General features: G+C 32.8%; 1 protein-coding gene across 2 annotated transcripts in view; it reads left to right on the forward strand.

The window, feature by feature from the left end:
• Positions 1 to 18490, forward strand: part of gli2a (GLI family zinc finger 2a) — a 154565-nt gene that overhangs the window by 98116 nt on the left and 37959 nt on the right. For both annotated transcript variants that reach the window (XM_056465650.1, XM_056465651.1), the window contains exons 4-5: positions 1897 to 2099; positions 10757 to 10933. In XM_056465650.1, coding sequence (XP_056321625.1) covers positions 1897 to 2099; positions 10757 to 10933 — 380 coding nt within the window. The remainder of the gene's footprint in view (positions 1 to 1896; positions 2100 to 10756; positions 10934 to 18490) is intronic.

The raw sequence follows: 18490 nt of genomic DNA on the forward strand, positions 1-18490 counted from the left end.
TACAATTCCACTAGACAATTTTACGATCCAATTTTTTATTTGACTCTAAAGTTAAGTAAAATTTGATATTTAACGAATAAAAAAAAAAAAGTTGTGATTTGATTTTATCCATCAGAAATTGGTTGAATGGCAATAAAATGTACAGTTGAAGTCAGAATTATTAACCTCCCTGTATTATTAGGCCCCCTGTTTATTTTTTTCCCAAGTTCTGTTTAACAGAGAATTTTTTAAAACACATTTCTAAACATATATTTTTAATAACTATTTTAAATTTGCCATGATGACAGTAAATAATATTTTACTAGATATTTTTCAAGACACTTTTATGAAGCTTAAAGTGACAGCTTAACTATGTTTAATTAGGTTAACTAGGCAGGTTAGGGTATTTAGGCAAGTTATTGTATAATGGTGGTTTGTTCTGGAGACTATCGGAAAAAAATAATAATAATTTTGACCTTAAAATGTTTTTTGTGCTCTGTTAAACATCATTTGAGAAATATTGAAAAAGAAAAGAAAATTCAAAGGTGGGCTAATAATTCTGACTTCAACTGTAGGTTTTAGAGTTATATATTAATTATTTTTTATCATCAGAATGCATCCCTTTCTTAATTTACAAAACATAATCCAGCGTAAACCTAAAGTTTAAAACCTAAACACAATGTAAGAATCCTATCGAAAAATCTGTAACACTGAAAAAATAGTTTTTGAATTAAATAAATAATATTAAATGTCCATATTATTCATATAAATTTACTAGACAAGCAAAATTATACAATATTAAGATCTTCAAAATCTTGTTTAAGTCATAAATACAACAACAAATGCTTAAAACAAGAAAAAACAACAATCTGCCATTGAGTTCATATGCCAATATGAGTTAGAAAATATACACTGTAAAGAAAAATGTATCTTTTTTATATAAATAATTATTAAAAACTATTTTTTTAAGTTTAGTGAAACTGGATATTTTACAAGTGGAAAAAATAATAAGGTGAGATTTGATTTTATCCATCAGAAATTGGTTGAATGGCAAAAAAAATTAGGTGTTAGAGTTCTGTAAAAATCTGTAACACTGGAAAATAGAATTTAGATGAAATATCTTTTCATCTATTTCAAATATTACATAAATCCAAATGATCCATATAGACTTACTAGACAATCAAAATAATACGAAATTAATATCTTCAAAATCTTGTTTTAATCATAAATACAACAACAAATGCTTAAATATGCACTTTATATGCAAAATTATATTATTTTTATATAAATAATTCTTCAAATCATTTGTTTTGCTACATCGGTAAATATTTTATTTGAAGAATGTTTAAGCATTTTGAATAAAAGCAAGACAAAAGTTCAATGTTTTAACAGATTGTAGAATTCCACTGGACAATTATATGATCCAATTCTTAGTTTTAATGTGAAGTTAAGTGAAACAGAATATTTAACGAGTAAAAAAATAAATAAGGTGAGATTTGATTTTATCCAACACAAATTGGTTGAATGGCAAAAAATGTAGGTGTTGGATTCCAGAAGCCAGCCAGGAAACTGCAAGGAAGGTTGGTTGGAAAAGTAAGAAGGATTTGTGATGTCATCTGAAAAGGAAAGTCAATGAATCACACACCGTAAAATCAGGAATATGCGTTAAGAAAGTAAAGTAAATGATCATTTTTGATTTCCTAATGACTCTAATGTATTCTGAGCTTGTTTTAAGAGAAATAATTAAGCTCTGTCATTGATGGTGAGAAAGATTGTGATAAGTGTTTTTTGCATGACCTCCAGACGTGGATTAAGACAGAGGGTCCCTAATTACGCTACTCTTAAGCACTTAAACCATGTGTCAGCTCGTCTTTGTGTAAGAAAACTAATTGAGGAGTTCTTTCTGTCTTTCGCTAGACCTCATGGATTAGCTGGCAGTCCAGTTATCTCTGATATCTCTCTGATCCGACTGTCGCCTCACGCCGCAGCCACTGGAGAATCCCCCTTCAACCCTCCACACCCGTATGTCAATCCACACATGGAGCATTACCTGCGCTCCGTCCACAGCAGCCCCACGCTCTCCATGATCTCTGCGGCCCGAGGACTGAGCCCTGCAGAATGTGAGTAAACAATGGATGCTGTTGTTGTTTACAAATACACTTTCTTGTCTTTTTCTTTTTGAAAGGGCCCTTTAAATTAATCAAATGTTATTAAGCAAAAGTTAAATTCTGTTCTTTAGCATTCTATTATTTCTTTATCAAAGTATCTTGTAAAAAAAAGCAATCCAGTTTTTAGCCAAAATATTAAGCAACGTGACTATCTTTCGTGTTTTTAATAAGAATAAATATTTAAAGAAGTCAGAATATTTGAATACATTTTTTTAAGTATCAAGTTAATATGTGACAATAGCTATGTGCATAACTGAGTAGGTTAAACTTTTATTCGACAAGAAAAAATGTGTATAAACTTTGATGGAAACAGTTTTACAGAAACAAATTCCTGTATGCGCATAAAAAAAAAATGTGAGTTTGTTATTTGATGATAAAAATTCATGTGAATGGACAAACCAGCAGACTGATCACATTGTAAAACATCTAAAATGTTGTTTTGGTCATGCTAAAACGCCTCAACCGTTTCAGTATTAGTGTTATTATAATATTAATGACCTCGGGAGTTGTTAAGAGCGTCTATGCTTCATGTCTCACGTCTTCAAGCGCCACCACACGTTCACTGCGTGTTGGCAATTAGTCAAGTTATTGTAGTCAGGGTAATTAGGCAAGTTATTGTATAACGATGGTTTGTTTTGTAGACTATGGGAAAAAATATATATAGCATTATATATAGCATAAAGGGGCTAATAATTTTGACCTTAAAAGGTTTTCTAAAAAATTAAGAACTGCTTTTATTCTAGCTAAAATAAAACAAATAAAACTTTCTCCAGAAGAAAGAATATTATCAGACATACTGTGAAAATGTCCTTGCTCTGTTAAACATCATTTGGGAATTATTGAAAAAGAAAAGAAAATTCAAAGGTGGGCTAATAATTCTGACTAACAAGTGGAAAAAATAATAAGGTGAGATTTGATTTTATCCATCAGAAATTGGTTGAATAGCAAGAAAATTTATGTGTTAGAGTTCTGTAAAAATCTGTAACACTGGAGAATAGAATTTAGATTAAAAAAATAATGTTATATATCCATATTATCCATATAGATTTACTAGACAATCAAAATGATACGATATTAAGATCTTCAAAATCTTGTTTTAATCATAAATACAACAACAAATGCTTGTCATTGTCTTCTCAGGCGCAAGTAATTTATTAAAGAAAAGATTCATGCAGCTTCTCATATCTCAGTAAATTCTATTTTTATTTTTGATATTTGCACCAGTTAATCAGGAAGTTTTCTTTGACTCATTGGATGGAAATGCTGCTTTATTTGCACGTCTTTTATGCTATATTCTAGTTTTGCGCATAAATTTAATTTGCGTTTTTGGGTGGAAATAAAGCTAATGAGGGGTAAAAGTTTGAATTTGCGCTAGTATTGTCAAATCTAATGAACTTTACTATTGTTGGGAGAAGTTTTAGTCAATTAGTGTCTTCAACAGGTTGGTGTGGAGGCGCAAGCTTTACATTGCTTATCCAAGGTTTGATTGAATAAAATAGAATAAATGTTACAAAACAAATTCTCAGTTAAATTCTGTTCTTTATCGTTTTATGTTTTCTTCCTCAAAGAATCTTGTAAAAGAAATTTAATAATAACTAATATTTAAATAAGTCAGAGAATTGGAGGGGCTAAAATTGCTGCTAATTGTTTTCTGAGCTCAGCAATAAATTTTATCTAAATATATGTTAAAATTTAAAAAGGTTATTTTAATAATTCAGAAGTTCTTATTTTTGTGTATTGTGATCAATTAAATGCAACCAAAACGTTTTTGCTGATCCCAAACCTTTATTTGGCTATAAATTAATATTTTCATTTATTAACCCTCATGTATTATTTGTATTATTTTTTACTTTATTATTATCAACAACAACAACAAAATATTATTTTGCAGAATGTTCACATTTCTTGATTCTGTACGTGAATAGTGACCAAAAATTGAACGAAGCACTACAAAAATGATCTATAGCTGATTCCATCCATAGATGCGAACTGATCTTATGCGAAAAATTGCCTTTAAACATTTGCCAACAATGCACCTCTTTGACCCAGTGTGCTGAAGAGAACAAAATTGTTACTTTCTAATAAATTGCTGACAAAAATAGTAGGTGATTTTATCAAATGATGTGGTTGGATGATAGGATACCTTACATGGAAACACATTTACCAAATATTTTTTTATGTTGTTCAATCAATCACATGTATTTAGTAAATGTGTTTGCATAGAAATGATATCGTATCACAGTCAGCGGTTTCATATTTTCATAATTATGCAATTGGCATTGCTGTACCGCATGATATTAAATTCAGTATAAAATTTTTCTGCCACCGGGAGCTATTTGCTTTCATTTTTATCACTTGAACATCCTGTCTAACGTCTTCATTTGGGCTTGAAAGATAAAAGAAAATCACCCTGGTTCAGAATTACATAAGGGTGAGTAAATCATAACTACTAGACAGGTCACCCTTGGTACTTCTGCACCATGGCTTACTGGAAACATATGTGTGGTTTTTGTTATCCAAGAGCATATTCAACTTACTCACAATACCACCTGACAGTGTTTTAGTGTTTTAAGACCACTTCAGTATGGTCTTGTCTTTAACCCATGCACATTTCTTGCTTGTTATCAAACTATTTCAAAACTGTAACAAGAGGCAATTCAATCATAACATAATGTTAAAACAGCTATCATAACATTGTAAATCAATATGTGTCTCTTTTTGAATTCTCAGAAGCTGTAGAAAATAAAAATATAAAGCATGAAATTCATTGGGGACCATTGTTTTTGTTTACATCCCTCAAAATGGTCTATACAGCATAGGAGGAATAATACAAACATTGGTCAAGGAGAAAAAATACAAATGATTCTGCTGCTTCACAAACCCCCCTTTATTGGACACCTAATAGGCCATTACAGTAGACCTCTACGTATGCCTAAATTTGTAAATGGATGATAGTGGGAAAGAAAACATTGTCCCTAGCATTATCTCTCTTACCAAAAACCCAGTCTTCTCATGATTGTTACTCTTTAGAACAAGCAGCCCAAACCAGAGATAAGTCACCCAGCACAATCTCTTAACACTAATGCCTCTGCTTTCACACTTAAATAAGCAATGTGGAAAAGATTGTGTTAGTGATTGAATAGAAGTAGAGATAATGGAAGCAACCCAGCCTCAGTGAATCCAAATAAGAACTAAAAAGCCTTTTTTTTCATGTCTTCTTCACCTACACTGTAAAAAGGTGTCACGTAAAGGACCTGCATGTGAATAACTGAATGTTTGAACCAAAATTCTGTGTAATTTAAGGGAATGCTAACACACCAGCAGAATATAAATGTCAGTCCTGTAGTCGAGTCATGAAAGGGATAGTTCTACCAAATCCGAAATCATTGAGAGTTATTAAAAAAACTCTCACAAAATATACATTTAAAACCTTCCTAAATCCATTCAATGGTTTCTATTTACTAACATAGGCCCCACCATCCAGTCATGTAATTTGAATAAGTTACAGGCACATTTAACTTAGTCTGTGTTATTTTTAATATCTACAGTACGTAGATGTAAATGTTGATTAAAAAACTGTTCACACATTTAAGACAATCAGTGGTAATGTCATAAATCCTACATGATGACACAAAAAATCATGTAGTATTCCAAACCCTATTCGGTTGAACACAGAAGAAGATATTTTGAAGAATGTTGAAAAACTGCAGCCATTGACTTTTATTATTCTTGTTTTGTGTTTAACAGAAGAAATAAATTAAAAAAATTTTAGAAACGCTTAATATTATTGGTATTGGTGTAGTATTTAGTAAAGAAATGTTCATTTTTGGGGTGAACTATCCTTTTTATTCGATAATAGTTTAATACCAAACTCGGACTGTGTTTTTTGTAGTTTTTTTTTTTACAGCCCTGATCAAGACCATACTAAACAACTCTCTTTATCTCTGCTCTTCACTTGTATAAATAGTTTCTTGATTAATTAAAAGTTGAAAGATGAATTTGTCCATCACTTGAAGTTTTGTTGATTCAACATTTAATGATTTATATTGTTGGTGTTCTATTAATTAGATGTACAGACATCCAAGTACAGTGCGTTCCATTTGTTCTATTTGTTTGTCTGGACACATGCTGTCTGTTATTGGTTTCATTTGAAGCCCCAGGATACAGTTAATAGGCTACAAACTTCTAACCTGTCAAGACTTTTATACAAAAAGTGTCCTAGCATCTTAATTGCTATGCACAGGTGAAATTGTGGGGCTTAACGAGAAACATTTACCATCATATAGTCAACCAAAATGTTCTCATCAAAGAATTAAATGCTTGGCTACTGTAATTGTCTTCAAGACATGATATTTTGGGGTGTTTTTATTATTTTACTGAATGCATTTTGAGGGAGAGCAAACTGACTTTTTGGAATTGATGTCAATGGAAGGAGAGGCTTTGGCTCAATTCGTTACATTGACTTTTGTCAGGAAACATCACTTTACAAGCTAACAGCCCATCTAATAAACATTCACACATTTGATTTGTGAGGTATATCTGTAATTTACAACAGAATTTATGATGTTAAAGATACCATTTACCCAAAAATGAAAACTCTCAAAACTTTCAAAAATGAAAGAAAAAAACAGCCATTGACTTCCATAGTATGATTTGTTTCTAGTACTATGTGTGTCAGCGGCTGTTTGTTTTTTTTTCCTCAACGTTCTTCAGAATATTTGAATTTCTGTTTTGTGTTCAACAGAAGAAAGAAGTTAATACAAGTTTACAACCACTTGAGCGTGAGGGTGAAGAAATTTGGAATGGGCATAGTAGGCATGGGCATATACCTTAGGAACGGTATTAGGAACGGTATAACAGAAAACTCTGGCGGTTTTAAAACCTTGAGTTTCCAAACCTTGGTAAACCTTGAAATCGGTTATCGTCCCATGTGCATAGTGATGTGATTCAAACTAACACACCATCCAATAAAAAAAAAAATAATAAGTTTGGTGTGTGAGGGATGTCTGTAATTTACACAAAATGAATGATGCTAAAGATACTGTTTACCCAAAAATGAAAATCCTGCCATCTTTCTCCACTCTAAACAAGTGATTTCTTTTGTTGAAAATAAAGGAAGATATGCTAATAATGAATGTTAGAAAAAAAAGCAGCCATTGACTTCCATAGTATGATTTGTTTCTAGTACTATGTGTGTCAGTGGCTCTTTTTTCTTCAGAATATCTAGTTTTTTTGTTCAACAGAAGAAAGAAATTTGTACAAGTTTACAACCACCTGAGTGTGAGTAAATGATGAGGAAATTTTGAATGTACATAGTGGTGTGATTCTGCAATCTGGTTATTTCTTCTTATTATTATTATTTATTATTTATATGATTTCTTTTGGCTAGTAGACGTTCTGAATGGCTGGTAAATAAAAAAATATAGTATAGCCTAATCGGTCAGTGAGTGAAAAAGATCATTTCAAACCTTGAAAGTGAACAGACAGAATTGACTTCAGTTGCACATTCACACAAACTGTATTCAAGATGATTTGTAATCTGGACATTTATACAAATAACAGCATTCAGTTTGTTTTTCTGATAAAAGCTTATGATTCAAGGAACACGGTCCAAAGGAATAACAGAGGTATAGTTTATTACACATTCAGAGGTAAAAACCAGAAGGATGGAATGGTCTGGGATATAGATCCCACACATATAAGACACCAAAATGGATATAAATAATAATAATAGTAATAATAATAATAATAATAACCAGTAAAACAAAGATCCAAGAGAATTACATTATGAGACAACCAGAAATAAGTATAAACAAAGCAATTGAAGTGACTTTTGAAAATAAATAAGTACAGTACAATACACACACTGTAAAAAATGGAATTGAAAAAAGTCAAGACAACAACTATTTTGATGTTGCTTTAACTTATTTTAATAAGTTAATCAGGTTTCAACTACATTTTTTTAAAGTTATGCAAAGTTTAACTTAATATATTTATTCAGTTGAGGTGACTAGAAAAGTTTATTTGATTCCACAAAAAAAAATAAGGAAGCAATCATTTTTTTACAGTGCAGAGTTTTTATGAGTGATCATTTTCCCATGTAGATAAACAGGACATTTTTTGCATCCGCATCTCAAACGGTCAGATAACTTCATGACAGAGCCTCATTCTTGCACAAGTCAGTCAAGCTCTCCATTTGCCAGAAGTTCCATGAAGAATAGCTTGATTAAGACTGGTGAAGATGTCCCCAGCCCCAAAGCAGTGTTCAGACTGCTGATCTGCCTTCATCGCTCCTTCGCCGCAGGGCTTTTTCAGCTGCGCCCCTCCTCACTCGCTCTCGGAGCCCCTCTAGGGACGCAGTTATACGATCCGGCGAGCGTGGAGAAAATAAACGGCCTTGTTCTGCCATGAATCCAGCACAAACACACGCCTGTTCTTTTTTAACCTCGCTGGGGCCTAATTGTTCCTGATAGAGCTGTTATGGTATGAATGGCCAAGCAGGCAAGAATGAGGTGAAACCCTCCTCCCTCCTGAGCGTCCTATAACTTAAACAACATGGACGTGAACCACTGTTATTTCTTGGTCGTGGGCGAGTGTAGAGGAAATAACGTAGGAGGCACTAATGGTTATCTGACCCAGGCAGAAAGAAAAATAAATATATCGCTTGCGTGTATTGCATTTGACACCTTTGGATTGGGGTTTACTAGGTGCATGTGTTAACAAATTTAGTTTAGGAAAGAAACTTGGTGGGAAGGAGTGCGATATACTTTTAAAACGTTTATATTTTAGATGTCTATAAACTGAATATATGTATTTAGTTGAAGTCAAATTGATTAACCCTCCTGCAAAATTTTTATTCTTTTCGAAATTTCCAAAGTATCGTTTCATGGAGTGAAGATTTTTTTAACGTAATAGTTAATAACCAGTGTTGGGTAAAGTTACTTTTGAAAGTAATGCATTACAATAATGAGCTACTTTTCAAAAAAGTAACTAGTTGGATTACTTAGTTAATATTTATGGTAAGTAATGTGTTACGTTACTTTTGAGTTACTTTTTTAATTGAGTGTGGGATGTAACATATCTATAAACTGAATATATACTTATGTATGTGTGTGTGTGTATATATATATATATATATATATATATATATATATATATATATATATATATATATATATATATATATATATATATATATATATAGATTTATTTCTTCTATTATATTTCCCAAGTGTTGTTTAACGGAAAGAAGATTTTTTTAACGTAATAGTTTTCATAACCAGTGTTGAGGAAAGTTACTTTTGAAAAGTAATGCATTACAATATTAAGTTACTCTCCAAAAAAGTAACTAGTTGGATTTACTAGTTAACTAGTTACTATTATGCCAAATAATGCGTTGCGTTACTTTTGAGTTATGTGCGGGATGCAGTGTTGCCAGATGTAGCTGACTGATTCCAGCCCAAAAACTGTCAAAAACCTGCTGAAAACCAAAAAGCGCTGCCCAACAATCAGTAAACTATAATAACCTATCATGAGGTAAGGGGGGTGGGTTGAGATGTCGTGTCGGGAAGAGGGATCATAAGCGTTTCTACACTGTTCTAAGCGTTTGGATGCGAAGAACGGGGACTATGACATCTCTTTGGGAGATCAAAACAGGTTTATAAGGGCAGACGAGGGGTGGTGGGCACGCTGTTGCAAAACCGCCCAAAATTTCACTACCCGCCTATGTAACTTTTTACCCGCAAAAATAAATTCAAAACCGCCCAATCTGGCAACACTAGCGGGATGTAATGCAACTAATTTTAATTCAGCAGGCTAATTAAGTAAACAAAAAAGTAACTTGCATTACATTTAAAAAAAGTAATAAATATTAAGAACTAATTTCTAATAACTAATTAGATTCTGTGTGTCTCTAGCTATGTTTACATCCAAAAATGCTAATTAAATTTATGCGCAAAACTGGATTAGCATATAAAAGACGTGTGAATAAAGCAGTTTCCATCCAACCAGTCAAAGCGAACAAAATCTTCACTTCCAGATTAACTGGCGTCAATTATCAACAGTAAAAATGGAATTTGTTGCGGTAAGAGAAGCTGTGTGAATCTTTTCTTCATTTAATAAGTGACTTGTGCCTCAGAAGGCAATCCTGACATGCAGTGAGTGCGCAGTGGCATTTGAAGGCGGATGTCATTAATAATTCAATAACACTAATACTGAAATGGTTGAGCCGTTTTATAATAACCAAAACAACATTTCAGGTGTTTTACAATGTGCTCATCCTCATGTGCTCATTATGCTCATTCGCGCATTTTTATCATCACATGATCTCTTATAACAAAATCACGTGACCTTTTTAATACGCGTATAGTGGAATTTGTTCGGTAAATGTGTTTCCATCGCAGTTTATGCACATCTTTTCTAATCGAATAAAAAGTTTATCCTACTCAGTTATGAGCATGTTTTTTGATGTGCATTTTCAAAATTTATGTGCATCTTGGCGCTTCCATCAACTTTTTTTTTATGCCCTTATCCAAAGTGTGCATAAAATTAGTTGGATGGAAACATAGCTTGTGACTCCTGAAATCCTAACCTTTTCTCTGTGTCAGCAGTGACCCATGAGCACCTGAAGGAGCGCAGTTTGTTTGGCCTCCCTCCTCCGCCTCCTGGAGCAAACCCTTCAGAGTACTATCACCTCATCGCCAGCCACCGCAGCCCTTACGGAGACCTGCTCATGCAGACGGGTGCTGCGGCCGCTCATCTTCCTGACTACATGAGCCCAGTGGACAGTGAGTTACACACGCTCAGTACTACACTACTGTATAATCAATATACCATATTGCACACCATCACCTTTTAGTTTAGTAGTCACAAATTTGTCAAAATGTTGAATTTGCGACAGTATTGTCAAATCTAATGAACATTACTGTTGTGGGGAAAAGTTTCAGTCAATTGGTGTCTTAGTTGCTTATCCAAGGTTTATGCTGATATCTTTTTTAGCAAACCTTTTAGAAGCGGCACAGTGGCTCAGTTGTTAGCTCTGTCACCTCACAGCAAGAAGGTCGCTGGTTCGAGACCCGGCTGGGCCAGTTGGCGTTTCTGTGTAGAGTTTGCATGTCCTCCCTGTGTTCATGTGGGTTTCCTCCGGTTGCTCCGGTTTCCCCTATATTCCAAAGACATGTGCTATAAGCAAAATTGGTCTTAGTGTCTAAGAGTGTTTGGGTGTTTCTTAGTGCTGGGTTGCAGCAGGAAGGGCATCCGCACTCTGGAGAAGCTGACATAAACTGTTAAAGGAAAATTGCAAGATTTTTATAAAATATGGACCCCCTTTCAACACTTTTTAAACCAGGTGTACGATTTTTAGATTTTTTAGCTTTTAAACCGTTGTTGGTGTCTTCTTGTATTGTTCAGATGTGTTACATTTCAGCAACAATTAACAAATTCATTTAACCAGTAACACAGGAAAGCTGTGAAATGCAAGATACAAAAATGCACTGAACATTGTTATTATTTATTTATTTTTTAATTATGTACTGTTATTATTTGAATATATGTCATTTATTTACATATTTATTTTCACATTTTTAACCATTTGTCTTTTCACTTTTTAATTTAATTTATTTATTTTATTTATTTATTTCATTTATTTTGTTCTGTAGTTCAAACAAAACCCAATAAAAAAATTTTTGAAAAAAAAAGGAAGGGCATCTGCTGTGTAAAACGTAAGCTGAAATGCCTTGGCGACCCCCAAGCCCCTGAAAGAAAATGAATAAATGAAACCTTTCAGAAAAGAAAATCACAGCCTTTTTTGAAATGCCACAATGCACAAAAATTAAAAAATCTTTATACTAGTCAGTCATATATTTTGTTCAATGTTTTGCGGGACTTAAACCAGTCTGGCAGCTTTAACATGAGGTAACAAATGCAATTTGAATATTGTGATTTAGTGACCTTTAATTTAAAGAGGCAGTTGATGCTGAAGGGCTCATTTTAAATTTTTATTATTTTTTTATTATTATTTGGCCCGCTGCTTCTCCAAGAGTGTAAACACTGTGGCTTTGTGGTGTTTTAAAAATATTGCTCTGTTGGTTTGAGTAGGCCGACTTGTCAACTTCTAGCTCAACCAATGAGGTTTTGCACAGGCCTATCTGTTTTTTAAGTTGGACAAATGAGCCAATGAGTGATAAATCATTTGTTGTTTTGCTTATTTGTGCTGTTTAATGTGAGTCGTTGTGATTTCAGACTTAAAATACGCTTCCTTTGCCATTCCAGATGACTTTATTGATAAGTTATTTGAGTCATCGTAGAGATGTATGGATGCAGTCGTCCAAGCTCATTGGAGTCATACACAACATTAATTGTGAAAGCACCATGATTTTATATTCTATACTGTACATTATTTCTGTTAAGTGACTAAACTTTGGTCTAAGCAAAGTCAGACCTTACTGTCCTAATTAAATAATTAAATATAATAATAATAATAATATTATATATATATATATATATATATATATATATATATATATATATATATATATATATATATATATATATATATATATATATATATATACGCTTCTTTAAGTATAATTTGTTTTAGTTGTTTTAATAATAATAATTATAAAAAATATATATTAACATATAAAAAATATATAATATTAAAAATATAAAATGAATTTTTTTTAGCTTTAATTAACAATAAAACCCTGTTCCAATGTATTTACTATTATTAGCTTAAAAATAAACAAACAATATATTCTTAGTAGTTTACAAGCTTTTGACATCAAGGAAATAGTTTTTCAATCTTCACCTGTATATAAAACATGACTCACATGGAAAGAGCCTGTAAACATGAGCCATCTCAACAATATATGAGCCGTTTCTCTTACGGCCTCTAATTCAGATTGGGCTGCAGGTGTGATGTGTTGTTATAAGTAACATTCAACTTCCCTCCAACCTCACCTTAAAAGGGAAATACAGTGTTTGGAGGGAGACATACGGTATATATATATTTTTTTTACCTTCCCTGTGATGCCAGGTCTTTCATCCCTGCTCTTTGTTTTCAAAGATGTGTTATGGCAGCTATGTACCCCCTCCTGCTTCTTTGTAATGTGATCCAATTAGTCATGTAATGGACGGGTGTATGTTCTTGATCTTGTAGGGTACCGATTACTCCTGGCTCAATAATGCGACATTGTTAAAAGAAGCCCAGAGGATGGTGATTGCATGTCGTTGCGTAATCTTTTAGGGGTGAACCAGGCCGTGCAGGTTGCAGGTCTCCCGGTGCCAAGCAGGTTTTCGGCTCTAGTCCAAAGTTTGAAGGAGAAATACGGTGTTGTGAATGGGTAACACTGTGAGAGTGGATGAAGGGGAAGTCAGTAGTAGGGTGTCTGCTCAGGAAACCTGTGATTGTAAATAATCAAGCTGGCACACACTCTTGCTTTGATGCAGTCCAGCCACCCACAGTAACTCCTGGCACCACAAATCCATGCTCTTCGAACTTTCTGAATTGATTTGATTACAGTTTTCAAGATTTAGTTAACCTCAACAGCTTGAACTAATTTGTTAATAATGAAGCTGGCACATACTCTTGCTTTGATTTAGTTCAGCCACCCACAGTAACTCTTAAGGGACAGATATTAGGGATGAATAAGACAAGACTTTATTTTTGAAAAAGAAAAAAGGTATTTCCTTGGTGTTTGTTTGACTTCTGTGGTTAAGGTTAAAGTCTCTTTAAGGCAAGTCATTTCACTCGTCTACATATTATCATCCTCTGAATAATGCCTCGTCCGATCGCGTTGGTCTTCTGAAGTAATTTACAACTTGGTCTTGATGGCGAATCTCCTCCAGAAATAACAGCGACTCTTTGTTTACTAGTTTGTGGGTGTTTAAATAGTTGCTGTCATGTGATGTGCATTTGACAGGATGGACTGTACCTCTCGTTCGTTTCCTACAGATTACAAAACCAAGGAACTTTTGTTTTCAAGTGTAGTTGGTTCATTTAAAAGCACAGATTTCAAGCTTTATGTGGATACATTTCTTATGTCTCTGAAGCAAGTATTTGCTGAGATTCTGGTATGTTTGTTGACCTAGCAGGCGGGGCTTCATTCGCCATATTGACCGTTACACTTTTCCTTATTCAAAACTACGAGTGACACGTCTTGTGTATTCTAAAGTCTTTGTTAAGGTTTATACAAATCAGTTGTCTGCAGTATTTGATTGTTTCATAAAAATCATATTAATGGTAATATATATATATATATATATATATATATATATATATATATATATATATATATATATATATATATATATATATATATATATATATATATATATATATATATATATATATATATATATATATATATATATATATATATATAAAGGCCCAAAATTTAGCAGGTATTAGCTTACAAATATAAAGTATTATTAGGGATGCACCAAATTTTCTGGCACCAACAATTATAGGTGAAAATATCATTTTGGGTTTTCGTTCAAAAGAAATAAAACTGGCAAAAATGTGAGCCAATATAAAGGCTATGCTGCGCTGCATTGTCCAGCAGTGTTCAGTGCGCTGGTTTCCCTCTCCCTACTGTCATAGTGCATTGTGATCATAGTGAATCAAAAGCAGCAGAACTCACGTCGACTAGCTTGTGTATATGGACATACTGTAGGAATATCTCTGCATAAACCGCACACTGGGAAAGCATAGTTTTAGTTTAGTTTAGTTTATTTAAAATTTGACAGGACAGGGTATTGCAGCACAATTCCCTGAAATGCGTCAAACACACAGTCGAAACAATATTTAACTAATAAAAATACTAATATATAACATGATAAACAAAGTAAAAACAATAATTAAACAACATCAAACACTATAAATAATAAGTTATCTATACAACAGTTTTAAAAACATGAGGAATAAAGGAGACTTCATGACTTTTAGTTTTACTCCTGGGTATAGCAAATGTCTTATGTTGCCAAAGAAGGTACGATAACACTGGAGCTTTGGGCAGGAAACAAAGCAGTGGTGATAAACTGTTATTGAGTATTTTAGTGAGAGTATGGTGGCCTTTTACTTAAAATCTGTTCAAATAATGCGATGATGGGAAATTTCTATGTAGTATTCTTGTTCCTGCTGCATGCAATAGTGCTACTGTGCTGTCAGGGCAATGCTGGTAAAAGGACGCCTTTTAATTTGTTCCCTGATCTTGTGGCGTTTTTTTCTGTATATTTAAGTTGAGTTAAATTTTCAAAGGTTTTAAATGTATAAATTACTTTATATTGCACTTAAATGCTGGGTTGTGACCCAATACTGTGTCAAATATAGTCAAACCTTTTTTTAAATTAAATTTACATTACTTTTTAATCAAACAATTGTGTTTTCCTGTATTTAACCCAACACAGCCCAGCATTTTTTAAAAGTGTATTTAATTCATTCATTCATTTTCTTTTCGGCTTAGTTCCTTTATTAATCTGGGGTTGCCACAGCAGAATGAACCACCAACTTATCCAGCACATGTTTTTATGCAGTGGATGCCCTCCAGCTGCAACCCAATACTGGGAAAGTATTTAATTCAATAATAAATAATTATTACAAAGCATTTTTGGTTTGGTTTTCAGCCAAGTACATGCAGAATATTTAGTTTTGGCCCAGAATTTTCATTTTGGTGCATCCCTAAGAATTATATTATTGATATCGACCAAAATGGTCATATTAGTGCATCTCTAAATTCAGTACTGTAATTGTATAAAATTCTATGGAAATAAATCTGCAGCAACTTCAAACATTTTTCTTATAGTAATTATTTTAGTTAATGAAAATAGCCCTGGTCAGTTCAAATAACTATCATTTTTTACACATAATGAAATATAAATCTGTCTAATTTAAAGAATTATAATCATCAGCCACAATTTCCTTATTAGTGTATCCATAAAATAAATCATGCCTCTTTCAATCTCCACAAGTCCAGGATCTACAGTAACTCTTAGAACTCTGAAACCACACTCTTTCACATCGCATGTCCCAGTTACCTCCAATCGCTAATCAAGCACAAAGCTCTGCATTTTTATGACCGTAATGAGTCGGCCATGAGAGTTCCTGCATCTCTGATCGCTAAACGCTGCCTGCCGCAGACCCGACTGCCCACAGTTTGTGTAGTGAGGCTTGTTAGCCTAACAGCGCTGGGCTTTCTCCCTTCCCGATGCGTGTCTTTGGCCTTCTCGTCCGCCAGGCTTGATGTGGTCTCTGTTTGGACGCTCAGGTGTTCACGGCTCTCCACACCAACCCACAGACACAGGGCTTTCATTGATGGCCCATGTCAGCTCATGGAGCGGTGGCATAAAGCGAGCCCTTCAGCGGAGCAAAGGCCTGATAAATATGCATCGCAGAGCCTAGCGTTTGTCTTGGAATGGCACAGCGATAAAATTCGTATGCGTATTTAAAAATCAATTTATGTTGTAATAAATTCAGGAGACCCACCACAAGAGTGAGTGTTTCAGGGTTGCACAAAGTGGCCCTCTTGTTTTTTACCTTCACAATTCCCATTTGCCATTAGCTGAGAGCGAAGGTTCAGGTTTTCCTGTAAATGGGGATCGTTGTTGAATTAGATGAAAACTGTGCGCATGGAAAATTCTGTCCAACTTGTCATTAGTGCCAACATGTGCAGAACTGTAAATTTATTTGGATGTTTGGCAGTTTTACATGCACTACAGGGTCAAACCTAGACGTTAACTGGAGTCATGCAACGTTGAATAGGTTGTTATAGACTGTATGGCAAAATAAGCACTTTGACTTTTCATGTACAGGAGGTGTAACGCTGGATTTTCATTCCACTTTGCATAAAAATACACCTATATGCAATGTTACTTAATTAGCATTAAATAACTTTAAGAGTGATGGACAGTTTGAATAGTTTTATTTTTATGTTTTTTGATTTCATATTACAGGGTGTCCGTGGAGTCTTAAAATCTCTTAAATCTCAAAAGCTAAATTTTAAATTTACTGAAATGTTGTGTTGTAGGTCTTAAATCTTTTTTAACAGGTCTTAATTTTTCTTTGTTCTTGTATAGCTACCCAATCTGGCTATTAACACCCATACAATCACCAACATCATCCATCTCATAAAACTTTTAACTTTTTATTTATGTCAGCATATAATTATTTTCCTAACGTTAACATTTGCTTAAAAGTTCTCCATTTATTTACTGCTGAGGATACTGACCTGACCTATATTTTGTATTATTATTATTGTAGACTGAAGGCATTGACAGCTATGTTTTGTTCTTTTCTTGGTAAGGGTTAAAGGCATTGTGAATGGATATATTTGAAGATCATTATATATATATATATATTTATATATTTATATATTTATTTATTTATATATATTTTACAGGTCAAAAGTTTGGGGTCAGTAGGACTTTTAAATGTTTTAAAATAAGCTTCTCCTGCTCTCCAAGGCTGCAATTGTTTAATCAAAAATACAGTACAAATTGTACAATTATGAAATGTTATTGCACTATAAAATAACTGTTCAAAAGTAGATTATAATTTAATTTAATTTTAATTCAGTGCATGTTTATTTCTATAATGCTTTTACAATGTAGATTGTGTCAAAGCCACTTAATAGAAGTTCTAGTAAAGTCCAGATTTTACTAATAGTTATAGTTTTAGTAATAGTAATAAAACAGTAATGACTGGAGTAATAATTTCATTTGAAACTACATACAATCAGAAAGCAGTTATTTAAAATTTTAATAAATATTTAACAATTAAATAATTTTTTACATTTAATAAATGCCGCCTCAATTAACAGAATAATTTTCTTAAAAAAAAACATGAAAATCAAAAACTGACCCCAAACTTTTAACTGGTAATATATATATATATATATATATATATATATATATATATATATATATATATATATATATATATATATATATATATATATATATATATACATACATACACATAATAAAGTAAGTAAATTTCATATGTACAACTGTAATATTTTGTATATTACTAATTTGCTTTTTTACTAGTTTTAATATACAGTTGATGTCAGAATTATTATCCCCCCTTTGAATGTTGAATAAATATTTCCCAAATGATGTTTAACAGAGCAAGGAAATTTTCACAGTATGTTTGATAATATTTTTCTTCCGGAGAAAGTCTTATTTGTTTTAAATGATTACAAAATTTTTAGCCCCTTTAAGCTATATTTTTTTCAATAGTCTACAGAACAAACCATCATACAATAACTTGCCTAATTACCCTATCCTGCCTAGTTAACCTAATTAGCCTAGTTAAGCCTTTAAATGTCACTTTAAGCTGTATAGAA

The sequence above is a fragment of the Danio aesculapii genome, chromosome 9, assembly GCF_903798145.1.
Source record: "Danio aesculapii chromosome 9, fDanAes4.1, whole genome shotgun sequence".
Taxonomy (NCBI): domain Eukaryota; kingdom Metazoa; phylum Chordata; class Actinopteri; order Cypriniformes; family Danionidae; genus Danio; species Danio aesculapii.